The following is a 22067-nucleotide window of genomic DNA, read 5'->3' as shown; positions in this document are numbered from 1 at the left end:
GGGGGGGGGGGGGGGGTAGCAGCGGGAGAGCAGCGGAGACTCCAGGGGGGCGCCGGGGATGCGCGCGAGGTGCCCCGAGGATTTGGCATACGGACGTGAGAGGAGGAAGCCCAGGACGGGAAGCGAGCACCCAGGAAACCTAGAATAGTGGGTGGTGGGAAGGGGCTTAGCGAGAGGGGAGACAAGCATGAGAAAGGGGGACGTGGAGGGAGACAGAAACAGTGCCGTTCTGGGAGCAGCGAGCCCCCCACGCCGCAGGACGGGAGGAAGTGGGCTGAGTGAGGAGTCGAGCCCTGGAGGGAGAGGTGGGTGGGTGAGACTCTGCAAGATCGGGGTGAGAAAACCGAGCGGGTCGGCGCGAGGGAGCCCCACGTGGGTGCCACGCGCGGAGGGAGGAGCCTGCCCTCCCGGAAAGAGGGGAGGGGGAGGAGGACCCCGCAGAGCCTAACGAGGAGAGTCTGGACCCCAGAGTCCCAGTTCCTCTCCAGGAGGCTGGGGAAACCCCAGCGTCCGGCCGCCTCGCCCTCCCTCCCTTCCTTTTCCTTGCCCGGGGGGCGGGGATCGCGCGCGGAGCCTGGGGCGAGACGGGGCAGGTCTGTTCCCGCCCTCGCGGCGGCGGCGCCTCCCGCCCTCTTCACCCCAGCCTGGGGCGGGGCTGCTGCTGGGCCCGGCCCCTCGGCGCCCACGCGGGGACCTAGGTGTCCCGCGTGGCCGGGAGGTTTGGGGCAGCCTCCCTGATTTCACTTTCTGTCTTGGGCGTGCACCTGTGGGTCGCTGGCCACGCATGCGTGCGCCTGGTTTGCAGCTCCAGCCAGGTGACGCCCCTCCCCACCCACATTTCGGGCTCGCCTTTTTCGTGGTGCTTTCACCTTGGTTGTAGAGATTTCTCTAACGCCGGTACCTTCAATCCTCTCCCCTCCGAGCTCCATCTCGCCCCCAAACCCTATGTCTCCTTCCCATGTGCCTCTCCAGCATACCATGCGTGAGTCTTTCTGTTTCTGTCTCTTCCTCCCCTCTTTTTCCTCCTCGCCCTCAGTCTCCCTGTCGCTGTGGTCTCTCCATCTCTCCCTCTGACCTTCCTTTCTCTTCCTCTGTATCTGTCTCCTGCCCTTCCTTTCTCTCTCCCTATCAGTCTCCACCCGTCCCCCCTCCTCCACCCCTGCACTACACTTCCTTTGGGGTTTGCTGAGTAACCCCTGGGTCAAGATAGGGCTTCTTTGTGGGGGGCCCGGTCCTGCGTGGCTAGAGTGGGGAGGAGTTGGTGTAGGGGCCCATGGAAGGAGTTTCCTCTCCTTTCTCATCAGATCCTGTCTGTACTATTTCTGCACCCCTGCTGCAGAGACCTTAAAAGGATGTGCCCCAGTTGATACAAGGTCATGGCCTGCCTGCTCATCCCAAACCTTTCCTAGACCAGAAAGCACTTTCTTTTTTTTTTTTTTCATTTTACTTTATTATTTATTTTTGAGAGAAAGAGGCAGTTTGAGCAGAGGAGGGTCAGAGAGAGAGGGTGACACAGAATCTAAAGCAGGCTCCAGGCTCTGAGCTAGCTGTCAGCACAGAGCCCGATGCAGGGCTTGAACCCACGAACCGTGAGATCATGACCTGAGTTGAAGCCAGATGCTTAACTGACTAAGCCACCCAGGTGCTCTGAAAGCACTCTATCTGATTTTCTTCCTCCCTCCACCAAAACCATTCCTGCCTACAATGAACTTTGCCTTGTCTAATCAGCTGAGGAAGAGAAGGCAGGAAGCAATTCATAATAGTAATGAGAATAATAATGTCACAGTAGGAGGGAGGCAGCATATAATCTTTCAGCCCAACCTCCGTCCTCCTTTTACAGTTGAGAATCTGACTCCGAGAGTGGAGTTCACTCGCCCAAAGTCACACAGGAGAACCTGGTCGGCAGTTAGAGAGCTTGTTGGGGTTGTCATTACCCAGAGCATAGCTGGAAAGCCACGTTCTGGGGAGGAATGTGACTTGCCCAAAGTCACAGAGCTGGAGGGTAGCTCCTGCGAGCCTACCCCTGTCTTTCAATTTGCATCTGAGGCTTCAAGTGCTGGGGGCGCCTGGACAAGCACAGCAGCCCCCCTTAAGGCTGTGTACTGAGTGGACGCTTTACAGATGATGGGAGACAAGGGTGGCTAAGACCCCGTTTTACAGAGGGGGAAGCAAATCCAGAGAGGGAGAGCCACTCGCCCAAGGTCACACAGTTAAAAAGTGTCGGAATCGGGTTCCATCCCAGGGTTGTCAGCACTGGGAGCCCATGTTCGGAGACTTGGGGTGTGCCAGCTCCCTCCACCCTTGCCACCCCCCTGACATCCCTCCTCTCTGCTCCTCCCACCTAGAAATCTATGAGAAAGTCCAGCGTACCCCACACAGCATCTATATGCTCTTTAACACATCGGAGCTCCGAGAAGCAGTGTCCGAGCCCGTCTTGCTCTCCCGGGCAGAGCTGCGTCTGCTGAGGCTCAAGTTAAAAGCGGAGCAGCACGTAGAGCTGTACCAGGTGGGGGCCCGGGGCCCAGAGCCCAGAGGTGGGCTGCACTGGGCCCGACAGACTCGGAAGGATGGGGTGCGTGGGCTATGGAGTCATGGGGCTCTTTGGAACTTTCAGGCACCTAGCTCCCTAGGATACTAAACACTTAGGAGGCCAGAATCTTGAAAGTTTGCAGGCTCTCCAACCATTCTGTCCAGTACGGTAGCCACTAGCCACACGTGGCCACTTAAGTTGACTAAGAGAAAAAATTCAACCCGTCAGTCTCACCGGCCATATTTCGAGTGCTCTGTAGTAATGTGTGGGTAGTGGCTGCTAATTTGGATGCCACAGATAAAGGACACTTCCAGCGTCGTAGAAAGTTCCCTTGGATAGTTCCGTTCTCGAAGAGTTAGCGTCTCCCGGAGACTGGGGCTTCTGGAAGGGCTGGAGTCTTTAGAAGATTATGCGACCTAGAGTCCATGTCATGTGGGACTTTGGGTTTAATGGTAGGTGGTAGACTCTTACAGCAAAGGAAGTTTGTCTGTGGTCAACTTCTTGGAAGTCTGGAGAATTCAGCTTCATGCTGCCAGTGCCTGGAGTGTTCTGTGTGTCACTGCACACGGGCGTCAGACCTCTGCAGCATCTAGATTTGGGGTTGTCAGATTCCTGAGTGTCTAGAACATCAGTCTCCCAGAAGTTCCAGGTTCATTGAATGGGCCATTCTTGGGGTGCCTACCAAGCACCGGATTTATGGAATGACTTCTAACATAGCCCCTAGAAAGTTACAGACTCTCAGAATTCAAGGGGTCACATTTGCAGAATTGTATGCTCAGGGCATGATGGGGGGCTGCCCGAGCTGAAAGGGGCCTGGCATTTCACCAGTGAGGGAACTCAGGCTGGGGAGGGGCCCCGCAGGGACTCAGGGCAGAGGCTGAGCTGTCCAGGTGCCTTGACCCCCAGCCTGGGACTCTCTCCTCTCCTCCCAGGGCCCCGCCTGGTGGGGGGTTGTTCCTGCAGGGCCCCACAGCGTGGGTGTCTGGGAGGGGACTGTCTGATGGACTCTCTGGAGGCCTGTTTGGTGGAGCAGGAGTGGGGGTGCAGTCAGCGTATTTGGGGGAGAGGAGCAGCATCTAAAACAATGTCTGTCCCCAACTCCTCTCCCCCTAGAAATACAGCAATGATTCCTGGCGCTACCTCAGCAACCGGCTGCTGGCGCCCAGCGACACGCCGGAATGGCTGTCCTTTGATGTCACTGGAGTGGTGCGGCAGTGGCTGAGCCATGGAGGTAAGGACCGCTTCTTTGCCCCGCCCCTATTTTGCAATGAGATAGACCCCGTTGTTTGTCCTGCCTAGCAGCTAGGACCCCATGTCCCAGCCAAGACCTGGCCTTCCTCCTTAGACCCTCAGACCTGACTGATTCATGCTTAATCCATTTCCTGAGCACCTGCCCTGTGCCGGGTGACACTGGGGTCACAGTAGTGACCCAAATGGCCTCACCCTTGCCCTCACGGAGCCCATGGTCCATTTTTGGGGTGGGGGAAGTGGGGAAAGACCTGAGAACTGGATGGTAATGACCCGGATTGGAGAGGGCTGGAATAGGGAGCCCAGAGGAGATGCCTGACCCAGCCTGGTGTCAGGGAGGGCTTCCTGGAGGAGGGGATATGATAGTTTGAGGGTTGAGTGGAACCCGTCTGGGAAAGAAGGAGGGGCAAGAGTGTTCCAGGCACACCCAGAGTCCAGGGAGAGCCTGACACATCTGGTCTGCCTGTTAAGAGGACTGTGTCTGACCGGAGTCCACTGCGCCCACATCCCCCTTCCCAATCTCTCTTGTGTTCCTGCCTCCCCTCAACAAATGCCAGTAGGTCCCTGCTCTGAGCCCCTCCCTGTGTGGGGTGATGCTGGGGGCACAGTGGTAATTAAGACAACTTCTCGATGCTCCCTTCATGGGGCCCACAGCCACCTCTGGACATCTAGAAGGTCTGGCCGTAAGCGGCAGTGATAACCCGAAGGAGCAGTAGAGGGGTAGGGAGGCCCTGAGTGCTGGTGGGACCCATTCTAGAGCGTCCGGGACGGCTTCCTGGGGGAAGGTGATAGCACAGAGACTTAGGGGATAAGTGGTGGTCGGCCAGGTGTTGAAAGGTGGGGTTTAAAGATCAGGTGGGGCCTGGCAGGAGCGTCTGGGGGCTGCTGGACAAAGGCCTGTCTCGATCACTGGGGAGTCTAGAGCACCCAGCACAGGGCCCAGCACCTAGTGGGAGCTTAGAAAATCCTTCATGCATTCGTTCAAGAAGCCCTTCTCCCACAGCTGCCCTGTGGGTTTACACCCCAACCCTACCTTTCCCCCTCCGGGCCCATCATTTCCACAGTGTGGGCCTTGGCTTTCATGCCCGTTAAATGGGGACCTTTGGCGAGGACCAGAAGAGATAATGCTCACAGAGAGTTTAGAACAGGGCCAGGCACTTGGCTGCCCTCAGTAGATGTTTGTTTTCCTGACTGTGGACTAGGCCCAGCGGGGAGCAAGAAAACAGGAATCTCTGTCCCCATGGATCCTGCTTTCCACTGAGCACAATGAGGGAAATAGCCAAATACAAATGTCAGGGAGGGTTGAGTGCTATGGAGAAAATAAAGTGACGTGGGGGAGGGGCCTGCGTCCAGGAGGGCCTCCTTGAGGAGGTAGCATTTGAGCTGAGACCTAAAGCAGGAGAACGAGGAGGAAGCAGGGCCAAGAGCTGGAGCAGGAGGGTGCAGGGAGCGGGCAGGCAGGGGAAGAGATAGGCGGAAGGCCCAACCCCCTCCCCCAGGGTTTGATCCCCCTGCGGTGGGGTCAGGGGGGGTGAACCGCACCTTACGCTGGCTTCCCACTCCCCACTCCCACAGGGGAAGTAGAGGGCTTTCGCCTCAGTGCCCACTGTTCCTGTGACAGCAAAGATAACACGCTGCAAGTGGACATCAACGGTGAGCCCCATCTCCGTGGCCCGGCCCCGCCCCCACACGCGCGCATGCATGTGCACGTGCGCCCTCCGTCCCATGCCCCTTGCCCTGCTTCGTCCATCTGAGATTGTGTGTCTTGTGTCTTTCCCCACACCCTACAACTCCAAACCAAAGCAGGGTTCAGTTCCAGCCGCCGAGGTGATCTGGCCACCATTCATGGCATGAACCGGCCCTTTCTGCTCCTCATGGCCACCCCGCTGGAGAGGGCCCAGCACCTGCACAGCTCGCGGCACCGCCGGGCCCTGGACACCAACTACTGCTTCAGGTGGACTTTCCTCCCTTGACCGGGGCATTCTTGGCTGGTGGCGTGATGGCTGTGCGCCGACCAGGTGACGCTCAGGTTGGGCACCTGGTTGGTGCTATGTGTGAGCTGGCACCTGCTTCGGCCTGGAGGGCTCAGAGGATGGCCTCCGAGTTCTAGGCCGCTGGGATGTGGAGTCCTAGGATGTTGAGCTCAGCTAGGTTTCTTGTGGGTATGTTGGTGTGTCGAATGAGGGACCCAAGCATCACAGGTTCCGTGTTGGCAGGCTGGGGTTCTACAATGTTGGGATCCTAGGACATAGAATTCAGTGCTCATGATGGGAATCTGAGAATGTTGGACTCCAGGAATGTTGGGATCCTAGAATTTGGGAATTCAGCATCGGATTCCTGTATCATTGACAGATTGGAGTCTCCAGTGTTGGCAGACCGGAGACCTTGAATATTGGGCCCAGAATGGTGGAGGCCATTGTTAAAATACTAGCATTTGTGGGGCACCTGGGTGGCTGGTCGCTTAAACAGCCAACTCGTGATCTCAGCTCAGGTCTTGACCTCAGGGTCATGAGTTCAAGTTCCGCATTGGACTCCGTGCTGGGCATGAAGCCTACTTAAAAACAAAAAACAGAACAAAACAAAAACTGAAGTGCCCGGGTGGCTCAGTCCGTTTAACATATGATTCTTGATTTCAGCTCAGGTCATGATGCCAGGGTTCTGGGATCAAGGCCCTGGCTGGGTTCCATCCTGAGCATGGAGTCTGCTTGGGATTCTCTCTGTCTCTCTCTCTCCCCCTCCCGCTGCCCTTCCCTCCCACCTTGCTCTCTCCCATATAACAGAAACAATAACAGCTAACTTCTACAAATATTGGGGTTGGAGAAAGCCAGATTATTGGTATCCGAGCCAGTGCTGGGATGCTAGACTCTTGGGAAGCTGGGATCTTCGGAGGTGGCAGCTTGGACCTCTTGAGTGATGGGCTCAGGGTTGTGGAATGTTGTATTGATGTTGAGATGTCATAATTCCCGAATGGCAAGATCCCGGAGAGTTGGAATTACGGGAATCCTAGAAAGCTGGAAATGCCATTGAAGTGTGCGAATTGAGATGTTGGAGTATTACAATCTAAGAAAGTTGAAAAGTTGGATTCCTTAGCGTGTTGAAACTCAGAGTTAGATGTTGGAGAATACGAATGATAATCTGACCTTTGTCCCCCACCTGCTCAATTTTGGGATGAGGTACCTCTGGGCTTTGTTACATGCTGTTCCCCTTCTGAAAACTATAGCTCTGCTTCCAAACCTAGCACCAGCACAGCCTTAGCCCAGCAATCCCATGAATGAATGAACGTTATTAATGTTATTAGTAAGAATACAAAAGGAGGCAGCCAGCCTTGGGAGCCTTCGCAGGAAGGGACACAGTGTGACCTAAGGAGTTGTGCCAAAAACAGAACCTGCAGGGGCGCCTAGGTGGCTCAGTCAGTTAAGCGTCCAACTTCGGCTCAGGTCATGATCTCACGGTTCGTGGGATCGAGCCCCACTTTGGGCTCTGTGCTGACAGCTCAGAGCCTGGAGCCTGCTTCCGATTCTGTGTCTCCTCTGTCTGACCCTCCCTGCTCACGTTCTGTCTCACTCTCTCTCTCAAAAATAAATAAATGTAAAAAAAAAAATTGAATCTGCAGCTGAGCAAGACAGTAGCTCCAACTACCAATTTTCTAGAAACACAGGGACAGAGGAACGTGTTAAAGAACACCAGGAGCTTGCAGTCAACAATGATTAGATTGTGGGAAGTCTGACCCACTTTTTTCAACAAATACAATGCAGAGGGGGGAGGTAGAGAGAGAGTTCCGTAGATTTCTAAAAGAATATTAAGATACATAATAAGTAATTGCTCTGTGTAACCCTTCTCTGGATCTTGATTCATGCAGATTAGTAAAAACAAAAAGATGTTTGTGAGACTGTTGGGGAAATGTGAACCCTGATTAGAGATTTGATGATATCGAGCAATAATTGAGAATTTTTCTTATATGGTATTGTGGATGTGTTTTAAAGTAGTCCTAACTTTCTTGGAGATACATGTGGAAATATTTATGGATGAAATGACCTGGTGGGTGGCATGTGTCTTGAAACCGTTAGGTGGAGGAGAGGAAGTGGGTAGGGGGCAGAGATGCAGTGAACTTGGCCATGACATGAGATTGTGGAAGTTTGCCTCACTGAACTCTTCCCCAACATCCAGTGTGAGGCCCTCCAGGCTGTCCTGGGGCCCCAAGTGGGTTTCTTTTCCCATTTGTAAGAGCTTTGCAAGAGGGGCGCCTGGGTGGCTCAGTCGGTAGTGCATGAGAGTCTTGATCTCAGGGCCATGAGTTCAAGTCCCATGTTAGGTGGAGAGCTTACTTAAAAAAAAAAAAAAAACTTTGCAAGAGGCCTCGAAGTTGCACTGAACAAATGGGTTAAAGAATGCCACAAAGGGGCGCCTGGGTGGCTCAGTCAGGTAAACGTCCAACTTCTACTCAGGTCATGGTCTCGCGGTTCAGGGGTTCGAGCCCTGTGTCGGGCTCTATGCTGACAGCTAGCTCAGAGCCTGGAACCTGTGTCAGATTCTGTGCCTCCCTCTCTCTCTGACCCTCGCCTACTCGTGCTGTCTCTCTCTCTCTCTCAAAAAAATAAAAATAAAAAACAGGGGAAAAAAAGTGCTTCAAAGTCACTTGGAGGATTGTTAAATATGGCCTGCTGTCCTCCAGCCCAGCCCCACCCCATGCCCTGCAGTTTCTGACTCAGGAGGTCTTTGGTGGGGCCGGAGAATTTACATTCCCCATAAGTTCTCAGATGGCACTTCTGCTGCTCTGGGGACCCCACAGAAAGGATGTCTCAGGTGGGTAATCAGGGTCACGGACTATTCCAATCTTAGGATCTCCAAACCCCCAGCCAGGGTTGAACCGGGAATAAAAGACTATTTTCGACAGGGGGTTCTTTCCCTTCTGTGAGTTTAGGACACCCTTGAGAAGCCGAAAGCCAGGACAGTTCCCCAGAAATATGTCTATAAATGCACACATGTGCCTGGGGGTTCAGGAGCTCAGGAACCTCCCTGAACCCACACATGGACTTCCTGATGCCTCCTTGGCCCCGAACAATCCCTTATATGATCTAACATCCCCTGTGCCTCTGGACGGATGGGGAAACTGAGGCCCAACCAGACTGGGGAGGATCTCAGAATCCTGGCTCCCCTCTGTGGCTTTAGGAGAGGCCTTGGTCTTGCCCCTGGAAATGCTGGATCACGGCCTCTTCTTTCCTGCTCCGCTTGAGCTGACTTGGCTGCGCAGGACAGATGAGGCCTCAGGCTCCCCAGGGAGGCACAGCCTTGGCCGTGAACCTGGCCCCAAGCTCCACCACTTACACGCTGCATGTGAGCAGGCGGCCTTTCGGTTCCTTCATCCTCCAAATGGGAAGAATAATAAGGTCTGCCTCGTAGGGTTTTGAGGTTGGTTAATTCTCTGTTGATTACTTTTTGGATAGGTGAGTACGCGCACATGCCCAAACCTAGAAGGACAACTCCAAGACCCTCCAGCTCGGACCTGCACCCCCTCTGAAGAGGAGGCAGTCACTGTCACTGCATCTGTGTCTCTCTCCAGAGACACTGTCCGTTTGAAACACTTATATACATCCATATATTTTTTATTTTGCCCAAATTGCAGAGTATTCTTTTTTCTGGGGGGAGGTGTGGAGAGGGCGCTCTATATTCCTTCCTCCCTCCCTTCTTGCCTCCTTCCCTCCCTCCCTTCCTTCTTTCCTTCCTCTCTTTCTTATTCTAAAAGTAACACATACCCGCTGTTAAGAATTTGGAAAATACAGAGAGATATCACCCATCACACTACCGCGTGTAAAAAAATCCGCACTTGAATATATTTCCTTCTAGTCCTTTTATGCAAAACAGAATTTGGATCATAGTCTACCTGTAGCTTTGAATAGTATCTCTTTCATATGATATGAACCTGGAATATAAAGTGTTCGTGCTGCCCATGAATCAGGCCTTTTAGCCAGAGTCCTTGCCCAGCTCAGCCACAGCCCCAGAGGCCAGCACATAAAATGCCCCGGTTCTTTCTAGACAAGCAGGAGCCTGGGCCCTGTTTGGGGGTGGGGGCGCTGGCTTTTGCTTCTGAGCATATGGGACAGGGATGTTGAGTCTGGGGCAGTAAAATATACATCACTATTCTTCAACGTGCTTTTTTTTTCAAATTTTTTTTTCTGTTTTTTTTTTTTTTTAATTTATTTTTGAGAGACAGAGAGAGAGACAGCATGCGCAGGGAGAGAGGGAGACACAGACTCTGGAACAGGCTCCAGGCTCTGAGCTAGCTGTCAGCTCAGAGCCCAATGTGGGGCTCAAACCCACAAACCGCGAGATCATGACCTGAGCCAAAGCCGATGCTTAACTGACTGAGCCACCCAGGCGCCCTTCCAACATGCTTTTTAAGGGCGCCTGGGTGGCTCAGTCGGCTGAGTGTCCGACTCTTGATTTCAGCTCAGGTCATGACCTCATGAATTCAAACCCTGCTTTGGGCTCTGCACTGACGGCATGGAGCCTGCTTCTCTCTCTTCCTTCTCTCTCTGCCCCTCCTCGACTTGTGCTCTCTCTCAAAATAAATAATATAGAAGATATATATTATATATGTGAGGCTCGAACTCACAACTTAGAGATCAAGACTCACATGCTCTACTGACTAAGCCAACCAGGCGCACCAAGTGGCAATAAGTTTTAGAAGGAAAATAAATCAGGCACCTGGGCGGCTCAGTTGATTAAGCATCTGACTCTTGTTTATCCAATTTTTTTTTGTTTTTTTACTTATTTTTGAGAGACAGAGAGAGACAGTGTGAGCTGGGGAGGGTCGGAGAGAGAGAGATACAGAATCTGAAGCAGGCTCCAGGCTCTGAGCTGCCAGCACAGAGACTGAAGTGGGGCTCAAACCCACGAACCATGAGATCGTGACCTGAGCCGAGGCCGGATGCTTAACCGACTGAGCCACCCAGGCGCCCCTAAGCATCCGACTCTTGATTTCAGCTCAAGTCATGATCTCACAGTACGTGGGATCAAGCGCCAGGTCGGGCTCTACACCAACCGAACAGAGGCTGCTCGGGATTCTTTCTCTCCCTCTCTTTGCCCCTCCCTCCCCCCCCAAAAATAAATAAACAGTAAAAAAAGAAAAGGAAAATAAATTAGGAAGAGGAAAGAAAAAAATAGATATTGGGGACTCTTTTCCTATTCTGGTTAAATTTTTCTCCTGTTACGGAAAATTGCTTTTTGTAGATAAAAGCAACCAAGATCGTTTGGATGAGTACTTTGGGTAGGCTGGTCCAGAAAGGATGCTCTGAGAAAAGGATATTGATTTTGTTTAACTAGTATTTATTGACTATATGCCACGTGTCAGGCAGCGTTCTAGGAGTTAAGGCTCTCTGTGTAAGGGGCACCTGAGCATACATTTCAATGAACTGAAGAAACGAACCAGAGTGGATATCTGTGGGAATAGCAAGCCAGGAGGGCGGGGTGAGTGAGTGCAAAGGTCCTGAGGCAGGACTGTATTTGAACAGGGAGGATGCTCCAGCGTCTGGAGTTAGGGAGAGCGGGGAGGGAGTTGAGATCAGCTGACGAGGCGCTGCCTTGGGGCTTCCTGGTGAGGGCTTGGGCATTTGCCCCAAGAGACACCATGTTTGAGCCATGTTCACAACAGAGATTCGACATGACATTCTCTAGGACGTGGCCCCAGAAGGTAGGGATTCCTGTCTGTTTCATTTGTACTGAGCCCCGAGTAGATTCCAGCCAAGCAGTTGGTCCTGGTTCAACACATATTTGTGGCACACATAGAACCTGGGACGTGCGCGTGGTCATTTGACTTTCTTACAGGTTGTCTGGAGCCTTGCCTGAGATGATGTTTAGTATGCTGCCCTTGGCACGGGGCTTGACCAAAGGGAGCGCTTTATCAGTGTTAGTGATTATCGTTGCTGTTACTGTTATGGTTGCTGTTTATCAGACCGAGATGGGGGCTGTGCTGGGGGCAACCGGGGTGCCCCCCCCCCCCGGGGGTAGCTGCCCTCGCAGCAGCCATGCGCCCTCTGACCCGGCCCCCTCCCCCCACCCGCAGCTCCACGGAGAAGAACTGCTGCGTTAGGCAGCTCTATATTGACTTCCGCAAGGATCTGGGCTGGAAGTGGATCCACGAGCCCAAGGGCTACCACGCCAACTTCTGCCTGGGGCCCTGTCCCTACATCTGGAGCCTGGACACGCAGTACAGCAAGGTGCATCTGGCCACAGGCGGGGGTGGGGGGTGAGGGGCTGGGGGTGGGCTGCGGGGAGCAGGGGCCCAGGGAGTGGAAGGAGACAAAGAGGTAAAATCAGAGAGGAATTAGCCAGATGAGAGAGAAGTAGAGAGAGACCGGGAGATCAGAGAGGATGGTACAGAGATAGGAGGAGACAGGCTCTGAGCAGGTAGAGAGGGGAGGCAGAGGGAGACGGATCTACGGTCTATGGCAAGACCCACGGAGACCGAATGACCTGACCCTGTGTAGGAGGCGGGGAGACGACGGAAGGAGAGGGAACGGGAGAGGCAGGATGAGCAGAGAAAGGCCGGGAGTCCACACACTGCCACCGATACAGACTTTGCGAAGACAAGGCAAGAGGAAAAGGGAGAGAGTCAGAGACTGGGAACAGACTGAGATAAGACCGAGGGAGAGGCGGGCGGGGTGGGACCGCCCATGACCCCCGACCCTGATTCCGCCCGCAGGTCCTGGCCCTGTACAACCAGCACAACCCGGGCGCTTCGGCGGCTCCTTGCTGCGTGCCACAGGCCCTGGAGCCGCTGCCGATCGTGTACTACGTGGGCCGCAAGCCCAAGGTGGAGCAGCTGTCCAACATGATCGTGCGCTCCTGCAAGTGCAGCTGAGGCCCCGCCCCGCCCCGCAGGCCCCGCCCGCCCGGCAGGCCCGGCCCCGCCCCCGCCCGCTGCGCCGGGCTGTATTTAAGGACCCCGCTGGGGTCGATTAAAGGTGGAGAGAAGACTGGGGTCTGTGTGTGTGTGGTTGGGTCCCCAAATGGGGTCTCCCTCCCGACATTCCCGACGTTCCTGGATTCCTGTTCCGTCTACCTTAATTTCCTCTCACAAACGTCTACTGAGCACTTATGTTCTAAGTACTCCCCACGAACACTAGTTAGATTTATTTATTGAGCACCCTGTGCCCCAATCTAAGTGCCTTATATTGATACATTAATTTAATCACCACAACAAAGCTGTGACATACAGGGACTCTGATAAAACTCTATTTTTTTCCATGTTTGTTTACTTAGAGAGAGAGAGAGAGAGAGAGAGAGACTCCCAAGCAGGCTCCGAGGTGTCAGTGCAGAGCTCCACTTTGGACTCATGAACTGTGAGATTCTGACCTGAGCTGAAATGTAAGAGTCAGAAACTTAACCCACTGAGCCACCCGGGTGCCGCTCATAACGTATACCCACTTTAAAGGTGAGGAAACCAAAGCCTAGCAAGGTTAAAGGACTAGTTCCTGCCCACCAGGAACTACTTTGTGAGAAGACAAATATGGGAAGTGGTACTTAGACAGGAAAGCAGGACGGAGTGAGAGATGGTTTAGGGGTGGAGGGAGGGCTTCTCGGAGGAGGTAGAATTTGGGACTTGAAGGAAGTCCACAGCGTAGTCTGGGGGGAGCACCTGGGAAGAGTGTTCTTGGTAGGAAGACCTAGGCACAGCCTGGCCTCAAGGATGAACTTGGAGTGAGTGGCAGTGGGAGGAAAGGCCAATGTGGTTGGAAGGGAGAGGGATAGGGGAAGGGTGTTGGGAGCTGAGTCAGGTCATTAACACTCACAGGCCGGACGGTACTGATATTCCCGGGGCCAGGTATGGCTTACGAGCTCTGGCATCCTCCCCACAGCCCAGCAGAGCAGGGGTTGGCAAACGGCTGCCTGCAGGCCAATTCTGACCCACTTGCCTGTGTCTGTAAATAAAGTTTTATTGGAGCATCACCTAGGGCTGTTTCGGTGCTGCTGGGGCACAGATGAGTAAAACTGTATGCAGAGTCACAAATAGTTACTCCAGCCCTTCATAGAAAAAGTTTGCCAGTTCCTGCTCTAGGGACCCTCTGCTCCCCACTCTACAGAGGGAATGCCAGGGCAGAGGCACAGAGAGGTTCAGTTCACTTGTTAAGGTCACACAGCTAGCACGTGGCAGAGCTGGGATTCGAATCCAGACAGCTGGAGTTGAGGCTCTAGGCACATAACCTCTGCACTGCTACTGCTTTCTGCTTTCCAGGCCCTTCAGGCCTGGGGGCGGGGTGGGGGGACCCGGGAGAACTTGCACTCGGGGCTCCCAATGGAGGAGTGTGATTGGACTTAGGTGCACAGAGGGTCCCTCTGGCTGATGTTGAGTAGACTGAATGGGGGCACAGGGGCTGCAGGGAGACCATTTGTCCAAGTGCGAAATGACAGTGCCCTGAGCCAGGGCGGCCCTCCATCTGCTGTTGTCTTGCCTGTGAATTGTCTCCTGCTTCCTCTTTCTCAGCCCCGCACTGGCCCCTCTTCCTCCCAGGTTTCAGTTCCCCGTGACTCTCTCCTGCCCTTCCCAGGGCCGCCTGTCCTGCTCCTTGGCCCAGGGATTGCCTAGGTGGGGTTCACTCTGTAAGGACATAACTGCCATGTTCACCAGCCTCTGTGTGGGGACACTTGCAAGGACACAGTGACACAGACTGTGGTCACTGCAGCCCCATGAAAATGCAGCACAGCTACACACACGTGTCCACGTTCAAAGCAGAGTCGCAACTCTGGACCGGGTCCCTCCGTCTTGCAAACACATTCAACTTCCGGAGCCACAGTGTGGATACACAACTCCTGACACCTGGCGGCAGTGAAAGCCCCATCCCCGCTGCACAGCCCCGCCTTGGAGCCTCCCTGGGACACAGCAAAACGCAGGGGCACAAACATTCTGAAGGGTCACGGACCGACTGCCACGCACCAGATACACTCAAGAGGCCGTGCCCCGCACAGACACACACACCTCCCAGCATCAGAGCCCCATCAGGAGACTCCTGCTTGGGATCCACCAAAAGTTAACACAAACATCCTAACTCCTGGGGTCACAATGCACCGCACACAACCTGACACGTCACAGTCCCACCCAAACACACACACCACACACGGAAACACTTCACGATCACAGACGTCAGGCGGGTCCTGCCCACTCAGTCTGACGTCTCCGGGCCCCACATGCTCCGGCCCGGGGAGTCCCACCAGGCCCTGCCCCGTCAGACCCAGACACGCTGTCACACCCCAGGGCCCAGACGGAGCGAGTCCCACACACCCAGACACACCCCCAGGGTCGCGGACCTCGCACGCCCAGCCCGTGCCCGGGCCCAGGGCAAGTCCTGGCTGCACACCCGGGCCTCACACTCCCGCGGTCGCCGGAGCCCTTGCCACGCCCTCGTGGCACACCCCGCCCACCTGCCCGCCGGGCTGAGCTGGCTCGGAGGCCGCCCAGGAAGGGAAACTTGCGGGCTCAGCACCTTCCTGGGCCGCCTGCGGGAGGCCCCAGCCCCGCACGGGGGCGGGGGCATCAGACCCCGTGGGGACAAGCCAGTCCCGCACCCCGCATCCCGCCAAACGCAGGGGGAGGACGGGGGTTCGGGGGGGGGGGGCTTCCCCCTTCCCTCCCCCACTCCTGTGCGGGCAGCCCAGGAGGGGAGGGAAGTCGTGGGGGGAGCCTGGGTTCCGGCTGGAGCCCCAGCTTCCCGTCCGGCCCCCACGGGGCAGGAAGCAGGGCAGGGGAGGCCAACTCAGGCCTTCCTGCCCCCTCCCCCAGACAGGTCTGGGGGCTGGGTCAGCCGGAGGTAGCGGAGGTAGCGGGGAGGGGAGAGGAGGGGGAGAGAGTATGAAAGAGAAAGCCCCTTCCCCGCGAGCGGTGGTAGCTTTAGGGTGTTTCTAATGTAAATTTGAACGTGTTCAGAACCCCTTTGTTTGTGTGTGTGTGTGTGTGTGTGTGTGTGTGTGCGCGCGCGCGCAAGCTTGGTGCTGTGGATTTTGTGTGTCCAGCATGGGGGTTTCTGACCCACCAGGGGGTGCCCGCCGGCTGTGCTGGGTGTGCACAGGTACTGCCAAAGCGGGTGTCCCCAGCACGTGTCCCCTCAATGTGTCTGCCTGTACTGCGCTTCTAGTGTGTGCGTCTGAGTTTTGAGTTTTGTGTTTCTGTTTACAAGCCGGGCTCCGTGGTGGGACTGCGAGTCTGTGCGTGAGGGGTCTTTGCTGTTGTTCGCTGGGTGTAGGTTTGTGCATTCTTCAGTAAGTCTGACTTGAAATGTGGATGTTCAGTGTGTGTGTGTGTGTGTGTGTGTGTGTGTGTGTGTGTGTGTACGTGTGTGTGTGTGTTTCCGGGAGAGGTTGTGCTTTGTGTTTGCCTGGGGAGCTGTGTTTCCGGTGCATGTGTTGTGTGTGTGTCCGATGTTTGCGATCCGTGTGTGCAGGGCTGGTATCGGGAGCGGCTGTGCCTGTGGGTGTGTCCTCATTAAGCTTGCTGTTGTCCTCCCCGTGTGCTGGTGTGAATGTATGTCCATGCAGGGAGCCGTGTCGTGGGCCCTGGGAGCAGGTGGTGTTTGCATTCTGTCTCCTGACTGTGGGCTGGCGGCTTTAGTGTGGGAGCTGTCATGTGGGTCTCTATTTTGCAGCGGGTTCGAGGCCTTTGGAGTCTCAGCGGGCTGGCAGGGTGTCCTGCGGGGCTGCGTTTTGTGCTGGTGTTTCCAGGGCTGGGGCGGGCACGGTGTGTCCCCAGGGAAGCTGCCGGCATCCCGAGCGACACGCCCAGTGGCCTCTGCGCTGAGTGGAGGCTGCGTCTGCGGTGTGTCCCCTTGCCGGCTGGTGCCACGCTGGCTCGGGGCTGGCTGCGGCGGGCGGGCAGGGCAGGGGCTGTGGTGGGCACTGGACCCGCGCCCGGACCTCGGTATAAATATCCCGGCTGCCGGCGGCTGTGTTTACTCTGCCCCAGCCCGGGGGCGGGGGCGGTGGCAGCGCGGCAGGTCCTGGGGGCGGGGGTGACCAGGCCACAGCACAGACATTTCCTTCTGGCCAGACAGGCCACAACCTCGCCGCCCCCTCCTGCCCCCTCCTGGATGAGGGTGCAGCGGCGACCCCTCAGCCTGGGCTCCCTCTGACCCTCTGACCTGGACATCCCCACTGAGCTTCCCAGGGTCTGGGGGACAGAGAAGTGGGGCCAGCGGACGGGGTGAAGGGGCAAGCCAGGGACCACAGGGAGAGGGGGAAATGGGGGCGGAGACTCCGGACGAAGACACAGGAATGGTCACACAGGCTCAGGGACCCATGTGGAGGGATGAGCAGGCGGGAGGTGGCAGGGGTGGCAGGGGTAGGGCTAATGGGGGAAGAGCAGAGAGCTGACAAGGGAAGTGGGAGGCGATGGGAGATTCGGGCAGCCAGAGGCAAAAGAAGAGAGAGAGGGGAGAGAGGGGTGGCGGTGGGAGGGACAGGATGAGAGAGCAGGACACACAGAGGGGTCAGACGGGGGTGCGGGCGGCAGCCGGGACAGCCCAGCCAGGACAGACAGGAGATGACAGGGGTGGGGGCCGGATGCCCACGGAGGGGCTCTCCCCTGGCGGGCCCTCCCTCCCTGACTCAGCCTCTCCGCCTGTGTGGACCCAGGCCTGGGGGGCGGAGGGACAGTCACCCCTGGCTCCTCAGGGTCCAGTCGCAGCTGCGGGGGCTGTGCCGGGGGTGTGTCTCCCGCAGTCTCTCCTGACGGGCCCCACCTCTGTCTCAGCTGCAGACGCTCCCGCCTCCACCATCTGACTAACCCGAATTCTGACTCAACTGCTGTGTCTCTCATCGCTTTTTATTATATAACAAATCCGTGTGCGGCGAGGCATATCACAAACAGCGTTGTCGACCGACTGATGGAAATCCACACCTCACTCGGGGCTGCTCCCTGGGTTAGAAAGTTCTCTCGACGCACACGCACACCCAAGGGACGAACATCTTCTGTCCTCTGGCTCTCGGAGGGGGGAGTCTGGCCGGCCAGCCGATCGGGGTGGGGGGGGGGGCTACTCTGGGAGCCGGGGCGTCAATACTGGCAGGACGTGTGGAGTAGGACCGCCGCGATGGCTCTGGTCCAGGTGCTGCCTAAAACACCATCCAGACGATTCCAAGCCTGTGAGCAGGATGGTGCTGAGCACGTGGGGAGGGCCTCAGAGTGTTAGCTGCTGGCATCACCCTCGACAGTCTCTTCTTGGCCTTTCTGAGGAAGTCCATGCGTCTGTCCGCTCCCAGTGGCCCTGACAGCTGACACACAGGCTAGAATGGTCTCTAGGACCTGTGAGGTTCTAGACCTGGTTTTTCTTTGATGGCCGTGCAGCCTCAAGCCAGTACCATCTCCCCCCTGGCCTCCTCCCCTCACCTGTGAAATGGAGCCCGGTCTCTGGTTCGTGGGGCTGTTTGGAGGACTCCGTGGGGCATCAGGCCCATGAGGCCTGGAATAGGCTAGCACCACTCCGTGACCGAAGTTCCTCGTTTAATGGTCTCTCCGTGTGAATGGCCCTCGGCCTCTAGGCCAGCTCTCACTTTCTGTCTGTGTCTGACTCTAGTTCTGGCTGACCCAGAGGGCAGAGCTGAGGCCCAGGGGTCAAGAGTTGTGGTCCCCGGAGGCCTTGGGGGTCTCCCCTTTACTCTGGGCCACATGCCTGAGGTGGTTTTGAGTGTCTTCGGGCCTGGCTGTTAACAGGGTGTCCCCATTCTGGCTCAAAGCAGTGAGGGGTCCCCAGGCCCTCTCTCTCTGACCCGTGGCCTGTGCCCCCCACCAACAGCTGACCCCCTGTGTGTGTGTCTACTGGGGGAGCAGGAGTCGGGTATGGGGGCATGGGAAGGCAGGACGCCTGGGTTCCCACAGGCCAGTGGCTGAGTCACCAAGAGGCCATCTGGCTCCCATTAGCCTGGGGCAGCGGGGGGCTCTGTGGGGCGGGCCCTGTGGCCAGCTGGGGGCAGGGAGGCTGGGGCAGGCTGTGTGTGTGTGGGATGACTCAGGACCCATGATAACAGCCTGTGTGTATTTGGGGAGTGTAAACAGGAGAGGGAGAAGGAGGCGGAGGAAGTGAAGGAAGGGAAAATTGTGGTGGCCAGGCAGAGAGGGGCTGGCCGGTGGGGCAGAGAGGGGAGAGCCCCCCCTCCCCAGGCCCCCTCCTTCCACACCCAAGCTTGCAGGCCCATGGCCCCAGTGCTCCCACACCCCCTCCCAAGCCTGCGTCCTGAGGGGAGAGGTGGGAGCTGGTAGCCTCCCCAGTGAGGCTTCTTCCTCAGCAGCGGGGTGGGGGGGCAGGGAGACGACCCTGAAACCAGAGAGAGAGAAGCTGAGAGGCGGAGGGCCACAGGCAGGTGGCATGGAGGCTGAGAGGTGGGGGCGTGCAGGCAGGAAGCACCTGAGGCCCAGGACCCCGCACTGGCCCGGCCGGCCCCAGCCACAAAGGGCGCCGCCGGCCTCCATCAAGGGGAGGACTGGAGGCCGAGGCCCACAGAAGGGGCGAGAGAGAAAGGCAGAGAGGAAAAAGAGAGTGATGCGTAGAAAGAGGGGCGGGATGGAGAAAAGCTAGTGAGAGAGAGCAGGGGTGGGGGAGGAGAGTGCAGGGAAGGTAGGGAGCCCCACTCAGGGAGGGGGCGGGGGTGGGCCAGGAAGGCACCCGGGGGTGTAGGGCGGCTGCCCTGCTGTCCCCTGGAGGAAGTCACGGGAAGGGTGGGCGGCGGCACGGCCCTCAATCCCCATCCAGCTCTGGGCTGGGCGCCTCCTCGGGCTCCTCCTCATCGAAGTACCGCTCCTCCTCATCCCGCGCCACGATGTCCAGGTTGTCAAAGTCGGGGTTGTCATCCACCGTGCTGTGGGGGAGGGGCTGTCAGGGGCCAGCTCTGCCCCCTCCCACCCCAGTCTCCCTGCTTCTCACCCTCTGGAGGAGCAGGGGGGGGGGGGGGTCCCAGCATCATAGGTCATATGCCGGAGGCTCTAAATCAGAGCTGACCTGGGGTGGGGGGGGCATCGAGTTGCTCAGGGCCTCAAAACTGATTTTACGTACGAACTTCTGGTTTCTTTCAAAGAGCTGGCCGATGTGGGAGACGGGGGGACTCACAGCCCCCGGAATGGTTTTCAACCAGGAAGCTTCTGGCCCTCAGGGGACATCTGGGGATGAGTGCAGCTGTTTTGGTGGAGGGGGAGGGCTCCTATTGGCTCCCAGGGACGGGACACCAGGGATGCTGCTTGACACCCTGCTGTTCACAGGACAATGCGTACAAAGAATCATCTGGCCCAAAAGGTCAACAGGGCTGAGAAGTGTCTGCCCTGAGCGCACTTGATCCTAACTTGTGAGGCGGAGCCCTGGCTCCGCACCACACCTTCCCGTGACTCTGATGTAACTCGCTTCGGTGTAGGAAGCCGTGTCGGATCCGGCCCTGCCACCTCTGAGGAGACCGCCTGCTCCTCGCCCCTCGCCACCTTGCTGGTCCTCCAAGCTGCCTCAGGGCCCTTGCACCAGCTCTCCCCCCTGCTAGGAAACTTCTGACCCCAGATACTTATGTTCCTTACTCCCCTCACATCCTGCAAGTCTTTGCTGATATGTCACCTGCTCAGGTAGGCACCCTGGCCCCCTCAACACTACCTTCCACCCCTACCCCCCGCCCCTCAACCCTGCTTTAATTTTCTTCATGGGCCCGGCAGCATTAGATGCTAAATACTTCCTTTGCTTCCTCACTAAAGTGAGTCCCCCTTCAGAGCAGGGAAAACCGTTCATCAGCTTTGCTGGCTGCTTTATCCTCACAGTCGGGATGCAGCAGGTGCTCAGCACATGGTGGGAACCCGTTGGCCCTACTGCCCAGCAGCTGCCCTCTAGGGGGGACGGGCTCTGGTCCCCGCTCATCCCTATTCCTCAAGCTATACCCCATTTCCCCAGGGCACCCAGCTTTCTGAGGGCTCCCCATGGCCCAGGCCCTCTGCGCCCCACTCTGTGTGGTAATTCGGGCCGGGAGGCTCCACCCCAGCCGGAAGCCGATCAGCCAGGCTTGCCTCTGGAGCCAGGGAGGTGGAGGGGGGGCACCTAGGTCAGGCCATTGTGCGCCCCACAGCGGGCGAGAGTCTGCTTGCTGAGGCTGGGTCTGAAGCCAGGCCTTCGGCTGTCACACCCACAAGGCAAGACCGCTTCAGCTGTCAGAGCCATTTATCTTTGACGCTGACACTTCACTCTTCTGTGTCCTTTTTCCTGATGACAAAATCCTTTCCAAAGCAGTGGCTGTGTGTCTCACCCTGGGTTACAGTGGGGACACAACAAGCAGCACCCGTAGGGGATCTGGGGGCCTGAGGAAGAAGCTGGGGTGCTCGGAGGGGCTTGGGGCACTGGCATCCTTCCAGACCACCACCACTCACCCAAATGGAAATATTTCAACGTGTTATCACATTTGAGCTGACCATCGGCCCTGTTCGGTCCCTTCTTTAGGCGAGGGGACTGAGGCCTAGAGATGGACGAAGCTAGTCCAAGGCCCCTCACCGATCCCTGGTTGATCTGAAACCCATATGCCTGGGCCGCGGGCTGTGGAGTGCCAGGTTGGGGAAGGGGGCCCAAGTCACCTGTAGTCAAAGTCGCCGTCCTTGCCGTCCAGGAAGCGCTGGTGCATTCGGCTGGTGAACTCCTCCCGCAGGATCAGCCTCTCCTCCGAGTCAGGGACCCAGGCCTCTGCGTCTTTGTCAGGGCCCTGGTCTGTGGGGGCAGACACCCATGGCGGGGGGATGGCACGGGTGCCTGGGGCACGGGCTGAACACCGCCCCACAGAGAGGTGGCTTCCTCTGTGCTGGTGGCACTGGGAACACAGCGCTGACCGAGGCAGCCCCAGTCCTGCCCTCCCAGGGCACACACCACATATGGGAGGGCAGGACAGCGCTCTAGAGGCTGCAAAACGGGGGTGGCACCTGCTACCTGAAGGGTGGGGAAGGGAAGGCATTCCTGGCAGAGGGATCAGCGTGAGTAATGTCCTGGAGGCGAGGGACTCCGTGGGGACTTTGAGGAGGGGGCTGGGGACAGAGAGGCTGGGCACTCAGGGCAAGCAGGAAAGGGGTGTCTGACCTTGTAGGTCCCCCCCCAGTCCCAGGCCCTGGGGCCTTCCCGTACTGGCCCTCACCTTCCTCATCGTTGTCTTCCTCCTCCTCCTCCTCCTCCTCCTCCTCCTCCAGGCAGGCCTCCTCCTCCTCCTGCTGCTGGAGCAGCCGCTGCTGCAGCTCCCGCTCCTCGCAGGACTGGAGCAGCAGGTCGGAGAGGGGGCAGGCGGGGCCGGGGGCGCCGGGCTCGGG

At 57.2% G+C, this 22067-nt stretch overlaps 2 protein-coding genes across 3 annotated transcripts in view; one reads left to right on the top strand and one right to left on the bottom strand.

Moving 5' to 3' along the window:
• TGFB1 (transforming growth factor beta 1) overlaps positions 1-12758 on the top strand; it is a 14869-nt gene extending 2111 nt beyond the window's left edge. Inside the window, exons 2-7 of one of the 2 annotated variants that reach the window (XM_029925158.1) lie at positions 2346-2506; positions 3644-3761; positions 5354-5431; positions 5585-5732; positions 11841-11994; positions 12480-12758. In XM_029925158.1, coding sequence (XP_029781018.1) covers positions 2346-2506; positions 3644-3761; positions 5354-5431; positions 5585-5732; positions 11841-11994; positions 12480-12638 — 818 coding nt within the window. In that variant the 3' untranslated portion in view covers positions 12639-12758. Of the gene's footprint in view, positions 1-2345; positions 2507-3643; positions 3762-5353; positions 5432-5581; positions 5733-11840; positions 11995-12479 lie in introns of both variants that reach the window. The other variant, XM_029925157.1, reaches the window with a different exon arrangement.
• A 4812-nt stretch (positions 12759-17570) lies between these two features.
• CCDC97 (coiled-coil domain containing 97) overlaps positions 17571-22067 on the bottom strand; it is a 10113-nt gene continuing 5616 nt past the window's right edge. Inside the window, exons 4-6 of the mRNA XM_029925800.1 lie at positions 21899-22067; positions 21351-21480; positions 17571-19615 (exon numbers count right to left, since the gene is read on the bottom strand). The exon at positions 21899-22067 is cut by the window's right edge and continues 4 nt beyond it. Coding sequence (XP_029781660.1) covers positions 19495-19615; positions 21351-21480; positions 21899-22067 — 420 coding nt within the window. The 3' untranslated portion in view covers positions 17571-19494. The remainder of the gene's footprint in view (positions 19616-21350; positions 21481-21898) is intronic.

Source organism: Suricata suricatta, chromosome 16 (assembly GCF_006229205.1).
Source record: "Suricata suricatta isolate VVHF042 chromosome 16, meerkat_22Aug2017_6uvM2_HiC, whole genome shotgun sequence".
Taxonomy (NCBI): Eukaryota; Metazoa; Chordata; class Mammalia; order Carnivora; family Herpestidae; genus Suricata; species Suricata suricatta.
The sequence above is the reverse complement of the archived record's forward strand: the minus strand, read 5'-3'. Positions and strand labels throughout refer to the sequence as shown.